We start from the raw sequence: 17,270 nt of genomic DNA, 5'->3' as shown, positions 1-17,270 counted from the left end.
CTATGAGCCGCGATTACGAGGCGCAGCTAAAAGCTGCACAAATAAAGCGCGGCGATCTCCGCCAGTTGATCCCCAAGTGAGGCAGCTGCTGCTGCTTTTCCTGATGCTGCCTGCCAGCAGTTGCAAATGATGATGAGGCAGCGGCAACAACACTGGTCTGCAACACGGCCAGCAACAACAGCAGCAGCAATGAAGCCCAGGCCAGGAGGCCATGACAAGCGACAAGTTGTCGTTAGGCCCAAAATTAGATGCATTTTGTATGCCAGGCATAGATCGCAACCGAGAGCACGGAGAGCAATAGTTTACACTTGAAAAAAGCGTATAAAAATAGAGGAAAATATGGTATAAAATGTTGTAGAACATTTTACTATAAAATAATTAATTTAAAGTCAAAAGATCAATAGATTTTAGATAAGTACAAAGCCATGAAAAGATATTTTAAGAAATAAATTTAATTAAAATTATTAATTAACTAAAGGGTATAAGTCGGAAAGCGTATTTTGTTCCAGTGTCCCATTCACCTATAAGAGAGCCAGAGGAGAGGCTGCAGTTATGGGCTTAGGGTAAACATTTGGCGACGCATCAATGCAGCTGCAACAGCAACAACACCAACAAAATCAAGAACAACACCGGCTTAAAAACACCAGAGCTCCAACAACCACATAGGAAGCGGCTCACAGCTTGTGGAGTGTGCAAATATTTTAGCAGCAATTTTCAGTTTAATGGCTTCAAAACGAGGCGCATCGTGTGCCCAACAGCTTTTGGCGGCTCAAAGGTATTTTCTTGTTCGTTTTTGCAGTCTCTATGCATAGAGCAAAACAATAATTATGACTAAAATATGATTTTATGGGATATTAAGGAGTGTATTTTACGTATTGAAGATATAGTTATTAAGTTGATTTTTTAAATGTATTAATTTATTTAATATTTTTACGGTAAGAAGATTAAATTTAATCTGAATAATTTAAATTTAATTATAATTATTACAATTCGATTACCACAACTGGAATATGATTTCAAATGTTATCAATCAATACATACTATTAGGGCACGTAATCATTATAAGTGAAATAAAATTAAACAACGTTTAAGTTGTATATAGGTTTAAGTTGAATTAATATTCTTTCATATATATATCATTCAAAGAACCCTTCTAAAGGTCAATAAAATCTAATTTCATTGGGAAGTACACGCAATTATAGCTATTTTGATTATATGGCAATTGAGTAATACCAGAGTTATAGGAACTATATACCTGATGGTCTGAGAGAGGTTCTCTCACCTCTCCCATTTTATATTGCATTTCTCTCGCTTCGGGGAATTTCCTAACGTTAATTAGTAAGCGGTGTACACGTGATGACAATGACTCTTGCTATCGGTTCATAGAGATCAATGCAAAACAGATATTTCTCAGTTCCCAGACCCCTTTAAGCGGTATATACATATGTACATAAATGACGACCTCGTGGCGGATCTTTTCCCCCCGAGTTCCGTTCCTCGTTCGATTTTGTTTTGAATTATCTGAAGATTTGTCCCTGAAATTGTGCAGCAACCCCGTTCCCGATTCGGGGTTTCCGTTAGGCTCCCCAGTTTTAAAGAATCCGTTGCGTGTTGATTGATTTTATGCGAATTTCTGATACACATTTATTAACAATTCAAATTGCAAGTTGAAGTTGAGTATCTCAAGGCGACCGCAAAGAGTTCACAGTTTGAGGTGCCAGTGGCTGTAAAACTGTACATGGTTTGAATCTTTGCTGTGGTGGTCTCAGTGAGGACTTTTACCACCTCGGTGGTGAGTTTTTAAGGGGGTGGTTGTAGTTTTGGCTGAATTTTAATTATTATAATTTTATTCTTTGTTTTTGCTTCGCTTCTTCTACTGCTCATTTCTTATTAGCTTCCGGTGTTGAGCCTTTCTTGGCTTGCTCAGCTTCTTCCTTCACAATTTCCTTAATGTCTGCTTCCTTTTTGAGACACCACTCCAAGAGCTCCTTTTCGTTCATATCCTGGAGTCGTTTCTCGGCTTTTGCCCCGTCTGGTTTCTCCTTTCCTTTCATTTCTGTCTTCAGTTTTTCCTTTTCTTTAATAGCTGCCTCTTTCTTTAGGCACCATTCTTTCAGCTCCTCTTCGGTCATTTCCTCGAGTTTCTCCTTCTTTTCAAGCTTATCCTTCGGCTCAAGATTCTTTTTTTGAAGTTTCTTGTCCTCACCGAGCTTCTTCTCAAGTTTCTTTTCCTTCTTCTCGAGCTCCTTCTTAGGTTTCTTCTCATTTTTCTCGTGTTTCTTCTCAAGCTTCTGCTTCTCCTCAAGCTTCTGCTTCTCCTCAAGCTTCTGCTTCTCCTCAAGCTTCTTGTCCTCTTTTGCCGTCTCCTTCTTGGCAGGACTCTTGGTCGCCTTGATTTCCTTGGCTTGCGCGGCCAGGATTTCATCGCACTCGGCTTCCAGTTTCTTCATGACTTCCATATGTTTTTCCTGGTCCACCGACTCCTCATCCACTTCAATAGAGGCCTGAAGTCCGCCGTCGAGGCGCCGCTCGTCACGCATTTCTGCGGCCTGGGTCTGTAATTCGTAAAACGAGAAGCGATGGTAGGCAAAGTAGTGACCATTCTTATACTCCTCAGCCTTGCCTGCTCCCGGGCCCAGTTGCTCTTCCGGCCCGCTGAACTGGCGAAAGGCGGCGGGGTTCACAAAGTCGGGCACATCAATGCCATCATGGTCAACACTTGTGGGCTCGTAGCCCTCATCCGGTGGATCTTTTGGCGGGCGTTCAGTGTTTGACAGCTGGATGCCCTCCTTCGGAGGCTGAAGACACAGCCGGCGAAGGATCAGGGGCTGGATCTGGAATAGCAGAGGTCGCAGAACAGATTTTGACATCTCTGGCAGCTGTTGTTTTGAGGGTTAATATATTTTATTTATTTAGAACGTAAATACCCAAGGTTACTTAGGTTAAATACTATCAAAGTTAAAGCTGTAATGTATGTATTTCTTATATTTTGTAAGCAATATTTTTTATTTTAAGTTAACTTTGTGTGTGTGGCACTGACATAGTTTCCTCTTCCGGTTCCTGTGCTTTTTCAGTTGGCTTTGATTTCTGTGAAATGGAAATCTTCAGCGGCAAAAAACCGCGACCATGGGTCAGCGGCCAATTAAGAAGTCGTATCTGTCTGGTTTGGCCCCGGAGCATGGTCAACATTTTTCCGCCAACTGCAGCGGAAATTAGAAGTTGCAAAGGCTTTCGAGTTGGACAAAGGAGGAACAGAAGAACTCGGACGAGGAGGAATCGCTTACCGGCTTAGGTTTAGTTCGTTTAGTTTTGTGAGCTGGTCCACGACTTGGCTTCTCTGTGTTTGCGTCGCTTGGACTTGACATTCGCAGCGGAGGCAAACTATTTTTCAGCTTTTCTGTTTTTCACTTCTTTTAGTTTTTCAGGTTGGCTTTTTTTTCGGGCCGAAGGGCTCCCAGGGAGCATGGCAAACAACAAGCAGCTGCACTCTTGATGAACTTTTAAGTGATTTCCCCGGCAAAAGACTCACGGCCGCCGGATGAGGGCAGGGCTCACCATGACTTTGGGACCGCCGTTGGATGTCAGTTAAAATAGGAATTTATATTTAATTTGTTACATTTTTGACGTAAGCGGAAGATGGGGTGTTTTGCAATGACTTGAAGCTAATCAAGATAAAGGAATTAAAGGATTCATTGAAACTAATGAGGCAAGAGGATTAGTGTACACCTAAGTGACTTTAATTTGTTTCTTACAACCCTTAAAATCCCTCTCAGCAGCAGTTTCAGCTTCTCTAAGCCCTGCCTTCTTCTTTGTATATAAACCTTAAATAATAGCACAAGGTTACTGGTTCTTAATCGAACCTGACCGCTGACCGGTTTTCATTACCTTTTGGCCAAGCTGTTATTGCCTTGGCATCTTAACAGCCTTGGACTCCAAACGCAGCTTTAGCTACCTTTTGTCCTCCTCCCCCCTCTGGAACCACTCAACTGCAACTTTATTTTTAAGTGTACCAGGGACAAAGTTTATGGAATGGAGAAAGCCAACTTTTCGCAGCGTTCTCTCCTCGTTGTGTTTATTATTAAAAAATTTGTTGCCGCTTCCTGCTGCCCTAAAGAAACTTGGCTCCAGGGGTTTTATGGCCAAGTGGCGTGAGCACACGTGAAGCCCGGAAAAACGTTGGGGGTGGTGGGTAGGAATACTTATGGCCGAGACTGCAGCATCCATGGCCAAAGTGTCAGAGTCCATGAAAGGCGATTAGGGTCAACTTGGATTTGCTTAGTTGGGCAGAAGGAGTGAAGCGACACACAATCCCTGGCCACCTGTTGATGGCTCTTAAAACTGCGACAAAGTTAGTCAGGTTTAATTGGGAGTTGCCATAAATTACACTCTACCCGTTTTTTTAACAGATTTTTCTAACTGAGACGCCTCATTCTTTGTTTAAAATAAATATATAATATGTTGCTCACATATTCTCAAGGATAACAAATTATAGTTCATGGCTGACGGGCATGCGTACTTCGCTGCCCTCGTCTCGTTTATTCTTGTATTTTTTTTTTTACATTTTCACATTGATGCAGTTGACTAACTAAAAAGTAACACAAAGACAATTAAACTTAGTGCCTAAGTTAGCTGAGAAAAGGAAAGCGTTAGAGCTTGGGTTAGTTCTTGGCAGAGTTTGCTGTATGCGTTAATTGGACAGAAAGCGAGAGTGAGAGTGAGGCTTCCCCTAAATCCCCGATTCTAGGCTAGGTTAACACGAGATTCAATCTTATCCTTATGCGCTAATACATATTCGTGGTCCGTTTATCAGATCGCTGAGGTCCTGCGTTGAGTTTCCTTTGAGTTCAGTAGAAATTGGGCATTTGACTCCTGGATTTTACCAGTTCTTAGAGCGTCGCTCTCCGCTATTGGAGCGCAGCTCGTCACGATCCTCACGATCATCCAGCCTCTCCAGCTGCCAGAGATCGTTGTTCAGGAGGCGGCGTCCATTGGTCCAGCTCAGGGCGGCTCCAGCTCGGGCGGCATTGCCATTCAGGCGGGTGGTTATCAATCCATTTAGGTTGGCAGAGTCCAGGAGCAATGGTGAACTGATCAGCTGGGCCTGGACAGTGGCACTGGAGGGCTGGCTCAGGATCAAAGGCTGGGAGCTGCGATCGATGGTCAGGCGGGCACTGGGCAGCTGGCGCCAGGCATCTAGGTCTCGTTCCCGGGTCAGCAGAGTGGTGGTGGTCCTGGAGCTGGAGCTAGAAGAGGCGGGCAGGCGGGAAGCCAGCAGAGTGGGCGGATGTGACACCACGGTGGCCTGGATGCTCGGCAGGCTTTGGGCCAAGAGCAGGGTCTGTTGGTCGAGCAGGCGCTGGTTCTGATTCTGGTTCTGGCGACGTTCCTGCTGCTGGCGGCGATCCTCACGATCCCGTTCCCTGAGTTCCCGCTCCCGCTGCTCCCTCTCTCGCTGCTCGCGATCCCTAAGCTCACGGTCCCGCAGCTCGCGATCTCGCAGCTCTCGCTCGCGCTGTTCCCGCTCCCTCAGCTCCCGTTCACGCTGCTCTCGCTCCCTCAGCTCCCGCTCACGCTGCTCTCGGTCCCGATCCTCGCGTTCTCGCTGCTCCTGGAGGCGCTGCAGATCTCTCAACTGCTGCTCCTGCTGCTGGCGCTGCTGTTCCTGTTGCTGCACCTGCTGCTGGAACTGCTCCATTAGCTGCTGGGCCTGAGCTCGCGCTTGGTTCTCGGACTCCCGACGACTCTGGGCCTCCAACTGCAGCTGGCTGGTTTGCTGAGCCTCGGCCAGGGACTGCGCCTCTGCTATGGCCTGGGCAGTGAGACGGGTCTGCAGCTCCTCGAGGCTGTTGAAGCGGGACGACGACGAAGAGGAGGTAGTGATTCTCTGTTGCTGCTGCTCGTCCAGACGCTGCTTAGAAACGATGGCATTGAAGCCGCTGGCATCGTCGGCGGTGTACTCCACAATACGCCGGGTGCCATCGGGTTCGATGAGAGAGTATTGGCCCTTGACCAGATCGCCATCACGCTTCTCCTCCTGCCGCTTGTCGTCGCCGGTTAGAGTGTCCCTCACATCATAGGCGAAACTGTACTGCGGACGGGTGTCATAGTCCTCGCTGGAGTTGGGTGCCAAGGTGGTGGAGTCATCGTCATCGTTGCTGTCATCTCGGTTCAGATCCCCCCGCAACTGCTGCTGCTGCTGCTGAAGGCTGGAGGATTTGGTCAGCTGGCTGAGATCGAGGGGTCGCAGGAAGGCCGAGTGGGCCACATGGCAGGTTAGCAGGCTCAGGCAGAGCAACAAGTAGGTCTGCAATTAAAGGGATTCACAGTCGAAATCGGATTAAATGGTCCAGGAGCGTATATATAAATCACCCAATGTTGGCCTCATCAATTTGTCATTCCATTCTTGTTGTCGCTTTTCGCCTTTTTCCCCTTTTCCCATTTCCCCATTTTATTTGTTACTTGCAGAAGGGCCATAAATTAAAAACGACAACAGACGATTCATGTAACTGACAAAAGGCAAAGTTCTGGGCATTTATTTTTGTGTCGGACTTTATAGGATGTCAGGATTTTAAGGAAAGAAAAAAATGCAGGCTACAGTTTGAAAAAAAAAACATCGGAATATACACAATTCTGATAGAAATTAAAACTTTTACCCTAATAAACCTATTTTTATTTTTAGTTTTTTAATATTTTATCCTTTAAATTTTTCACTTTTTATTTACTTTATCTACCAGTTAAAGTACCATCAAAACCATATATTTTATCTCTGATATCCGAACGATATATATAATTGTATTTCCTAATTTTAAATACCTTGCTAAGAACTCCTAAATGTTGTCAAAATTTCCAAAAGTTTTTACTGTACCGGCAGCCTAACTTTGTTGATTCCACTTTGCTTTGTGCCATGGCTCTGGGCCATTTAAATTGGCCTAATACGCTTTGGCCTTTATCGTTTTGTATTTTTGATTATCCTGATTTATGGGACCAACTTCCACTTGGCTGCTGGATTTACATGGCAGCACAACACCACTGAAGCTGGGAAAATTTATAGCCGGCGGCGGTTTTGACGGAAAACTTACCCGTCTCATGGCTGCTGACGTTAAGTATTCGCCTAGTTGGTCGCTGGTAATTTGCTATTGGGATGCTGCTTTTGCTGCTGTTGTTACTGCTGCTGCTACCACTTGCGGCTGATGGCCAACTGATGCCTCCTCCAGCGCCCACAGGCCGCTTTTATAAGACAGGTACAAAAAAAAAAGGGCCATCGCCAGAACCAGACCACACCTGATACGTACGGTTGCTAGCTTTCAAATTTGTTTAGTTAGGGTTACAAATGACCTTCCCCGAGGCAGAGATACACTGCAGCGCATTCACTTTTGCAGCCAAACGGCAGCAAACTAGTCACCCACTGGCCCAAAGTCGGGCCTGGAAAAGGGAGCGGAATTGGGTGACGCTTATGAAATCGGTCAGGCGACATTGCCTACGGAAATTGGAAATGGGAAATGGGCGGCGGCCTGCTGCACCAGTGGGCCTAGTTGTTGGCCAAGCAATGCGCTTTCGTCTCATGAATTTGAAATTTTGTAATCCCTCATCCGCCCAGAGATCCGATTGCAAAATAGTAGCCCTCGCACTCGCACCGGCTCTACCTGACATAGTTGGAAAAAGAGGAAATTTGATAGCTGGCCATAAGTAAGAGAGGCGCCAGGCTGGAACGGTGGCTCTAATGGACTTCCCCTGTAACCGGGCCCACTTTATCGATTATCTCGATTCATTATACGACAGGTTTATCATCAGCATGCGTGATGTAACTACAGCCCTAGCCAGATATGTTTGGCAAGTGCAGGGCCAGAGAGCGGAAACAGTTTTCAGAGGGAAGAATTTCGTAGCTCCCTAAGGTCCTTGGCAATGCACATGATTTATGATTAGATGAGGGACAGTTTGCTACCTTAGAACCAATCACTTTTCGAACAACAATACAGTGAGTTCAAAAGTTTAAAAGACATATGAAGGCGGAGTAGATAGCAACCCAAAATGCGATTCAACCTTAAAGCACTTCCCTTTGTGCTACTCGTACATGTGCAGGATTTATTAATAGGGCCAAGTTAACTCGGCTTAGGAAGCGACAGTGGAACTGCCAAGCGTGCTAACTTTATCAGCTGTAAAAACAAAAGTAACTAACAGACAACACAGCAGCCTTCCTCGCAGAACATCTGGAAAAAATTGTCATGCATGACTGAAATACAGGAGTAGCGGGGCAGGGCACTTAAAGAAATGATCATTCATCTTCTATAAGATTTTATTTATTGGCAATTTGAATGAAGAGAAGCTACTAGTGGTTGTGGGAAAGAGTTGATTCCGATATAAAAATAAAATATAATTCAATTCAATTATAGAATTATAGGTTGTTTCTTATCTTATTTAATCTTACATCTTTTTAAATTTAAAAATAGTTTTTTTTTCTCCAATTGTTTCCCTCAGTGCATTAGCGAGCACCGAAAAAAAAGCCGCCGGACTTGATCCGCTCTGTTATTCATTCCGCGGAGCATAGTTTTAGGCGCCGGCAGTTCGGTTGTCCGCCCCAACACGCTAACATGGTGGACACTTTTCTCGCACACTCACACACACATACATACACACAGAGTCTCCCATTACATCCCCATTCTAGCCACCGGCTTTGTTTGTCTTTGATGCGCGTTTTCCGCTTGTTTTTCTCTTTTAGGCTTGCTGGGCAAAAATTGCATGGGCAGCGGCAACCGGCCGGCCATGTTGTAATTGAGTTGGTCGTGTGGAATGGGAAAATAGTTTCGCCAATTCCGACATGAATCTCAATGCAGTTGTACACGGAAAATCCCTAGTCTGTGTGCCAAATTGCCGGCGGCTAATTAATCATTTTTCACTTTTTCACTCGCAACAGCAAGGAAAAGTGCGCTCGGCAATTTCTCACAATTTGCAACTGCCAAAAGGCAATTAGAGTCGACACATTTGCTGAATTAGCGTTCATTAAATAATCCAAGGCAATTTCCAATGCGATTTCAATTAAATTGCTTGTTTTTTTGGAGCAATTAAAGTTGTATTTGTTCGGAGTAAATATAATATTTGAATTGATTGGGAAAATATTTAAAAAAAATCTATATTTAATATGAATAATATCGAAAAGTGTTTATTTACGATGATGTGCTACCAACTACGCGCTATTATTTCAATGCCTTAAAACTAAATAAGTGGAAACTTACCTCAAAATAATATTTATGAAATTATTAACTTGAAGTGTATTTATTTATTTCAATTAAATTCAGGAAAATATTTATTTGATCTCGTTAGACCAATATCCAGTTGAAATATTCTCAGAATTTTGCCAGGCCTTGTAGCTTGTCACAACATATTTCTCTTGATTAAAAATACAGCATAGTTTGCATTTAAAATGAGCTATTTTGTTGACAGTTTTCCAACAAGGGAAAACAGTAGCAGAATGCAATGAAAAATGTGATTGCTTGCTGCCATCTGCATACAGAGACTCGATGTGGCAATAAAATTGTGATTTTCTGGCTGGAGTGACAGCCACTCAATCTGCGGCCGGACGGTGGCCAAACCTCAAATCTGCTTTATTTACAGCTGGGGTTGACTTTTAGTCCCAATGTCGCCACAGCCAAAGCTCTGATTGAGTGGAAGACCCTCCTGGGGATAGACAGATAGACGGATAGGCAGACAGAGCAGCAGCAGCAGCAGCAGCAGGAGCTAGAGAGGCGGTTGAGTGTTTCAATTTATTTTTCATATTTTTGTTTAACCGCTTTTTGTTTTACTTTCCTATTTCAGACAGGCGAAATTCCCCCGGTTGGCGCTGAAAATGCCAAAAGTTAAAATAAACAGCAGAGCCAGGAACAGGACACACAGCGTGCAGGAAGGCAGGAAACACTTGAAAAAGTATGCCAACAATATTTCTGCCATCTCTGCCGGTGCGCGTTGTCTGTGTGTGTGTGTGTGCTTTTGTGCTATTGAAAAGGAAATGAATGGCAGGCAGAAAAAGTTAAATCACCTCCAGCAATTGGGCCTGTGCGGCGGTGGCTCCTTCCAACTCTGGATGGGATCGGCTGGGACGGGAGGCATTTTGAGTGCCGTTGCTCCCTGGGGTGGCGTATGCGCAATATTCGCAGCATCGCGCATCGGGCATCGAGCCTCTAAGCTGCGTCCTGAGCCCCGGAATTTGTCGCATTTTCTTCCTCTACTCCAAAGTCTGTCTCCCCAGTGTGTGCGAGTGTGTGCTTTTGATTTTATTCTTATTTTGTATTTTTTATTTTTCGCTTTCGTTCTCGATTCTGCTTTGTTTTTCGATTTTCTATTTGCCGTGGGAAATTGCTTTCAATAATGACGCAAAAGTGTTGCTGGGGGGACATTTTAATGGCTGCTTGGTTGCTGGTTTTCGCGTGTTCGACAGATAGGAAAGCGCCATCTGCTGGCGACAAATTGAACTGACACAACCCCTTATCGCAATTCTCACGCTGCACTGAGAGAAATTTAGAACGAGTTCGGAATTGGAGCAACTATTTCATTGGCAAATAATACAAATTTTATTTACATTTCAAGAAAAGTAATTATAATAAATATTTAATATGAATATTAAATATATTAAAATCCGTTGAAAATAAATAAAATCTGTTATAATTCCTCAGTGTACCGCCCTTTCCCCCACACACTTCAGGCAATTTGTACGCACTCATCGTTGCGTTGGCATCAATAAATTGCCAGGGGGCCACGGTGTGAATCCACGCGTGTCCTTGGCCACACCTACTTGCTGGCGCCCCGAGTCCGAGTCCGACGCCTCCTGCCTGGTTACTTATGCAGTCCACCATGTCCTTTTGCCACTTTGCCGGCCTGCAACGCCATCGGCTCATCGTCATTTGCATTTCGCTCGAAAGGATCCCTCCATGCCAGGGCAGTGAAATACTTTTTAATATATTTTCCGTTGCCACGACAGCATATCCTTGTTGCACAAGCATTTCCCATTTCGAGGAGCTATCATGTTCATGCTGGAATCAGGGAATTAATTCACGGTTGCCTTTTAATTTCACCTATTAATTGGGGAAAAGGAATGCTCGATAACTTTGCACGATGGTCGAGTCTGTAAATATACTTTGAAGGATTCTAGGGGTGTCTAAGCTTTGAAAAATAAATAGTTAATAAATAAACAGATATTTAAAAATATAAAACTTTAACTAATATATATTTGTTCGCCAATATAGCCTTTAAATAAGGGTATTCCCAGAGTACTTTCATTGAATTCCAACCAGTTTAAGCAAAAGTAATGCGACGGAAACATTTCAGAATTCAATTATTGCCGCGCTTGGCAAGAGTTTTAATTAAAAATCATTAATAAACTGGCAGTGCGTCCTCGGGCTGCTCAAAAATTTCATATCAATTCATCGAAGCTTTCAAGTTTGATTAAATTTCTATAGATAAAAAAGGCTTAAGCATCGGAAAACATGTTGGGATCACGTACACACTTTTAGGGTGCCCCAAGACAGTCCTTCAAAGTTTCAACAATTCTGTCATAAGTCAATAAAATGTGGGAAAAAAGTAAGTTTTAATAAAATTACTGAATTTAATTGCTTTGCCTAAAATGCTTAAAATTCCTGTAAAAAACTACCAATCGTATTCATTGATGGGCCTTCGATTTTTTTATTCTTAAATAATACAAAGCAGTCTGATTTTATACAGATTTATGCAGGCATTACAACAACAAAATACGCAAACAGAAATCAGTTTCGGATACGGATTGTACGTTTATGTAAACAATTCATTCACTTTAATGTGCCATTGTTCGGACGGAAAACCAGAAGCTGGGCCAAACGCTTCTGTTTATTTGCGTATCGCGCGACGGGGCCTATTAATGAAATTTCATTTGCAATGCGTTGATTGCCCCACTTTTGGCCAATTTCAGGTGAGAAAATCAATAAAGTAACGGCGACCATCCTTCCACCATTTAATTAACAAGCGACTGGCAGAGCCTTCATCTGCCCTTCATTTGCACCACAACGGCGAACAGGGAGTAGGCCATCTTCAGGGTGGCAAAAAAGGCATTTAAATTTAACTCGATGAGGCCCCCGGCCCGCATCATCAGGTTGGTGGCCCCCAACGTAAGTTGGGTAAAGATGAGCAGGTCGCCACGATAGCCTCGGGTTTGATCGTACCAGCGGCTTGAGAAGATCGCGTACGGCAAACGGTGTACCTCCTCGGCCACGACGCTGGCAAAGTAGCAGCTAGGGAAGAGCTGCACACAGACCACGCCGAAGAAGACCAGGTAGTAGACCAGCGACATGAAGTCTCTGACAAAGAACAGCACGTAGGAAACGATGATGCACAGAGTGGCACCACAACCGCCCAGCTGGACCAGCTGCACGGCACTAATGGTCCGGCTGGTCAAGTGATGAAGTCTGCCAAGGTATTATATATTTTATAACAGTATTTCAATAAAATCTGACCAGAACTCACCTCATCAGCAGCTTGTGCTGTTCGATATACTCCAGCAACCTTTGATGTTGCTCCATGGGAGTCTCCTTCTTCTCCTCTTCAAAGCCAAGCCTGGCCATTCGAATGGCCCAAAGGTGAAGATGTCCGCTCAAGAAGCATAGGGTCAAGGGCGAGTAGGTATCATTGGATAAGCCCTGGAAGCCTTCGACTATGATGCTGAACATTTGGTAGCCATAGGCCATACCAAAGAGATATTGGTTTCTATTCCAATCAAACGGAAAATATGCGGGATAAATAAGGTCCCGATTTCCGTTGAAGAGCTTAGCAAAAGCACCGACTAAGAACACCACGTAGACAATTCCGAAACTAATGTACAGGCATCGGGTGAAGCGCCTGGCTCGGCATAGCAAATGATCCTGGTAGTAGCGAAGCTCCCGCTCGCCCTCGATGCAAGCATCCAGTTGCCCAATCAGGGACTCAATTTCCACAATTTCGGGCAGGCGGTACAATTGAGCCACCTGCTTCAGGCTGCAGGCCACACAAGTCAACGACATGGTCAGGTTCTTGAAGAGATCTGCCGGAGAGGGATGCAGCAGAAGATGCAGTAGCAGGTGTAGAGGAAACCAGGCGGTGACCAGGACGTGCAGAACCACCTCATAAGCACGGACGCAGGGTCCGGTGGACTTCTTGAAAAAGCTGGGAGCTAGCAGTTGCATGCAGAGCCAGAATGGGCGATAAAAGCGAACACTGTTTATGAAGACCATGGTGCACCGAATGGGCACTATTTTTGAAGAAAGTGCGTTTTAAAGGAATGCATTCTAAGAAAACACTGAGGGAAATCATTCATTATATTCAAATCAATATATAATCTGCAAAATTATTAAGACACATGCATTGTCTCAATTATTACGCATTTATTAAAAGAATAGTGTGTGTTGTTATGTAATTAAATAAATTTCCTTTTTCACATTTCATAGATATGGATTTCAATTTTTTCCGTGTGCAAAATCGGTGGTTAAACGGCATTTAAACGGCGCCAATACAATTTTCATAAAGCCTCCGTTAATGGCTGCCATTAGTGGTAATTTAAATTAAGCGACCATGCAAATGCAGGCGCCAATTGCCCGTCGGCCGAGCAGCTGCCTCATTATCCATTATCCACTGTGCACTGTCCATTGTCCATTATCGCAGCGACATGGCCAGCGTGAAGAAGGAGTAGGCCAGTCGAACCGTGGCAAAGAAGGCATTCATGCCGATACCAATCATGCCACCGGCCTTGATCTGGACCTCGGCCAGCGTCAGTTGCATGAAAATGAGCAAGTTGCGGCAGTAGCCTCGCTTCATTCCCAGCCAGTTGCTCGAGTAGATCGCATGTGTGAGCCGGCCCATCTCGATGGAGATCAGAGTGCCATAGTAACAGCAAGGAAAGAGCTCCAGCACCATGGAGAGAAAGTACACGGCGTAGTAGGTCACCGCAAAGTGATTGTCCGCGAAGAACAGAATGTTGACGAGCGTTATGGAAATATTAATGCCACTAGCCGCAAACTGACCCAGCTGGGACAGGTTCATGGTGAGGCGTAGCAGCTCAACGATTCTGAAAAAAATCTTTTTATATAATTAAGCTCAACTTAGAAATAATAACTTACTTCATGAGCTTTCGGTGATCCTCAATGCTCTCTGTAAACTTCCTGGCAATAACTAACTTATCCGCTTCCCGATCGTGTCCGATTTGACTCAATCGCATGGCCAGCAGTCTCACATGTCCGGCCAACACGCAGAAAGTCATCGGTGGATACGAGTCGTTGGCCAGGTTTTGAAGAATGGCCAAACTCACGCCGGCTATCTGGTAGCTAACACTAAGCCAGAAGCGAAGAGCCGAAGCCTGAACATCGTACGGGAACCAGCCGGGATACAGGAGGTTTCGTCCTCCGCCAAAGAGAACCGAGGCAATAGCAGAGAAATTTGAAAGGTTGTAGGCCACCAGGAAACTTTTCCAGATGAAATTCGCTTCACGTTGCGTATTGTGGCTGAAGAATTGCCGTTCCTCGGCAGTGACAGCTCGCTGGTCCAGCTCCTTGAAGAGAACCTCAACGGCCTTAATCTCGGCCATCCTCAGGCGAAAGCAAATAAACTTGAAGCTGGCAAAAAAGCAGGCGGCTGTGATTGGCAAACCTTTGCAGACATCGCCCAGGGTTCGCTCCATGCAGAGACCAAGGATTAAATGGATTGGATACCAGAAGGTTACAAAAAATGTGATCAGGAAATCCACTACATGTCGCAGGGGAAAATCGCTTTCCAAGCCCAACAAGCGCCAGTAGAGCCAGTAGACCTTGTAGATGCTTCCACTGCTAATTGCGGACGAGTCCAACTCCATGTTCGAGACAATTGAGCCATGAGGCCTATGGTTCTTCCGTTTTTATACTCTGACTAGGAGAAAATAACAGACGTCTGGCGTAACGCCCACCAATTTGCTAGCATATTCTTACGTTACATGTATCCCTGTAATTTTTGTTAACCAATTCACACCTCTTTTTGGGTAGGAGCACGCGGCTGATGGATTGTCAGCCTGCGAGAATCATTTCATCGTGGGTTTTTGTTTAATGGTTTAATTTACCATTTCAATTCGATGTGGGAATGCTGTGTAATTATTCATTTTGAAGGCGGCAACATTATAAATATTTTAGGTTTGAGAGGCAACATTTTATTGATTAAGCGTTCATAGTTAATAAATAAAACCAAAAATGGGTTCAATTCCCTTGTTAATGGTTGTGTTACATATGTGTAAATAAGAGTGGGATATCCTTGAATAAATTAATAAATATATATTGATGTAGCAGGGTGGTACTCTGATGTAAAAATAAAACAACTTTCCTATCGAAGCGACATGGCCAGGGTGAAGAAGGAGTAGGACATGCGTACCGTGGCGAAGAACGCGTCCAGGCCGATGCCAATCATTCCTCCGGCCTTAATGTTTACCTTTACCACCGCCAACTGCATCAGTATAATCAGGATTCGGCAGTGACTCCTATTCGATCTAGGCCAATTGCTCGAGAAGATGGCATATGTGATGTTATCAAACTCCATGGACAGCAAGGTGCCAAAATAACAGCTCGGAAAGAGTTCTATAAGCATGGCCGCGAAGAACACGAAATAGTAGATGATGGCAAAGGTATTCTCCGCAAAAAAGAGGATATTAATCAGCGTAATGGATATATTTATGCCACTGGAGATGAACTGGCCAAGCTGGGACAAATATAGAGTGCTCTTGAGCAGACGAATTATCCTGTAATAATAATTAAAATATTATTTTTAAATAATACAAAATTACACATATCCTTACTCCATTATTTTGCTGTGATCTTTGATGTTTTCAATAAGTTCCTTTGTATTCATAGCCATGGTCACCTTCTCATCGTATCCTATACGACTCAAGCGCTTCGACAGGAGTCTTACGTGTCCTGAGAGTATACAAAACGTCATCGGGGGATATGAATCGTTGGCCAGGTTCTCAAGAATCGCCACACTGGCTGCAATAGCTTGATAGCAAAAGCTTATCCAAAAGATGAGTGAACTGCCCTGGACATCATAGGGAAACCATCCCACATACATTAGTTTTCTCTCAGAGCTAAACAGCCCAGAGGCTGTTCCTGTGATTATGGCCGAAACAGCAGCCACTAAATAACTTATCGAGAGAATGTGCTTTGTATTTCTGTCAAAGAATTGGCGATCCTCATCGCTCTCAGCTCGTTGATCAAGCTCCTTGAGCAACCGTTCGATGGCTTTAATCTCGGCCAGCTTCCACCGAAAGCACACAAATTTTAAACTACAGAAAAAGCATTCGGTGGTAAAATGCAGGCTCCTGAACAATTCCGCCGTTGACTTATTAAATAGACCGATTATTAAATGGACGGGGTTCCAGAAGGTGATAAAAAAGCTGATTACGATATCCAGCAGCCAGCGCAATAGATACTCGCCCTCGACGCCCAGGAGTCGCCAGTAGAGCCAGTAGGTCTTGTAGAGCTTATCACTCCTGACAACCGGTGGGGCGGACTCCATGTTTAAGACAGTTTCAAATACTACAGTGGCTTTTCGGTTTTATAGAAGGTTTTCCATTGAATTATAGTAATAATTAATTGGTAATTAAATTTAATTAGCTTAGACAATTAACACCTGCCTGGTGGTGACCATACATTAGACATGAATAAACCTTTCATGGGAGTGTCCAAGTCATTGGTTAGATTTTCCAGAGTTAAGAAATGGTTTGTTATTCCAGTACAGATAGTCACTGCTGACGACCGGCCAGGACAAAACCATTTTAAAGAAAGTCAGAGAGGTGACAAAATGTTTCCTGTTTTTATAGTCACTTCTGGGAGCAATTAAAATGTGCCTTAATTACGCTGCTCAACTCAAGGGATAGGCGTAATTGTTGAACCTGTAATTACCCATAATTGGTGTTAAACGCTTGACACCTGTCTTTTTGTTGGATTATGCCAAAAATACTTTTATATTTCTTTTTTCCTTGGCCAGGAAAATGAATTTATAAAATAAATTATATTTTTGTGATTTATGTGATGCTTTTTAAGCCTGTAACCTGTATTATATCGATTTGGAGTATTATTTGTCCTTGTTTTCACCAAGTACGAAGGTCACTAAGATGGCAATAAAAAGTGCTGTTAAAAAGTTGAACTAAAGTTGCCTTATAATCTGTGTTTTGTTTGCCGAAACTGTTGCAAGTTGCAAGGACAAAGTTGCCATAATTTGACATTAAAATCTCTTTCTTGCAGCTGCTTGCAAATGAGAAATGCAGA

The 17,270-nt window shown here is 43.9% G+C and overlaps 5 protein-coding genes across 5 annotated transcripts; all 5 read right to left on the bottom strand.

The window, feature by feature from the left end:
- Positions 1 to 1,615: 1,615 nt before the first annotated feature.
- LOC108075934 (DNA ligase 1) lies at positions 1,616 to 2,918 on the bottom strand. Its single transcript, XM_017168576.3, has one exon. The coding sequence runs from the start codon at positions 2,868 to 2,870 to the stop codon at positions 1,881 to 1,883; it is 990 nt and encodes a 329-aa protein (XP_017024065.1). The 5' UTR covers positions 2,871 to 2,918; the 3' UTR covers positions 1,616 to 1,880.
- A 1,621-nt stretch (positions 2,919 to 4,539) lies between these two features.
- On the bottom strand, positions 4,540 to 7,187 carry Crys (Crystallin). Its single transcript, XM_017168504.2, has 2 exons — positions 7,080 to 7,187; positions 4,540 to 6,304 (listed from the first exon to the last, which is right to left on the bottom strand). Exons 1-2 carry the CDS (start codon positions 7,086 to 7,088, stop codon positions 4,877 to 4,879), a joined length of 1,437 nt encoding a protein of 478 aa, XP_017023993.1. The 5' UTR covers positions 7,089 to 7,187; the 3' UTR covers positions 4,540 to 4,876.
- Positions 7,188 to 12,001: 4,814 nt separating this feature from the next.
- Or33c (Odorant receptor 33c) lies at positions 12,002 to 13,226 on the bottom strand. Its single transcript, XM_017168330.1, has 2 exons — positions 12,484 to 13,226; positions 12,002 to 12,425 (listed from the first exon to the last, which is right to left on the bottom strand). Exons 1-2 carry the CDS (start codon positions 13,224 to 13,226, stop codon positions 12,002 to 12,004), a joined length of 1,167 nt encoding a protein of 388 aa, XP_017023819.1.
- A 418-nt stretch (positions 13,227 to 13,644) lies between these two features.
- Positions 13,645 to 14,836, bottom strand: LOC108075779 (Odorant receptor 33b). The gene is made up of 2 exons (XM_017168341.1): positions 14,109 to 14,836; positions 13,645 to 14,056 (listed from the first exon to the last, which is right to left on the bottom strand). The coding sequence occupies exons 1-2, from the start codon at positions 14,834 to 14,836 to the stop codon at positions 13,645 to 13,647; spliced, it is 1,140 nt and encodes a 379-aa protein (XP_017023830.1).
- A 497-nt stretch (positions 14,837 to 15,333) lies between these two features.
- LOC108075896 (Odorant receptor 33a) lies at positions 15,334 to 16,518 on the bottom strand. The gene is made up of 2 exons (XM_017168516.1): positions 15,803 to 16,518; positions 15,334 to 15,745 (listed from the first exon to the last, which is right to left on the bottom strand). Exons 1-2 carry the CDS (start codon positions 16,516 to 16,518, stop codon positions 15,334 to 15,336), a joined length of 1,128 nt encoding a protein of 375 aa, XP_017024005.1.
- Between the last annotated feature and the right edge of the window lie 752 nt (positions 16,519 to 17,270).

The sequence above is a fragment of the Drosophila kikkawai genome, chromosome 2L (genome assembly GCF_030179895.1).
Source record: "Drosophila kikkawai strain 14028-0561.14 chromosome 2L, DkikHiC1v2, whole genome shotgun sequence".
NCBI classification, from domain to species: Eukaryota; Metazoa; Arthropoda; class Insecta; order Diptera; family Drosophilidae; genus Drosophila; species Drosophila kikkawai.
Note: the sequence above shows the minus strand (reverse complement) of the source record. Positions and strands in the feature narration are given on the sequence as shown.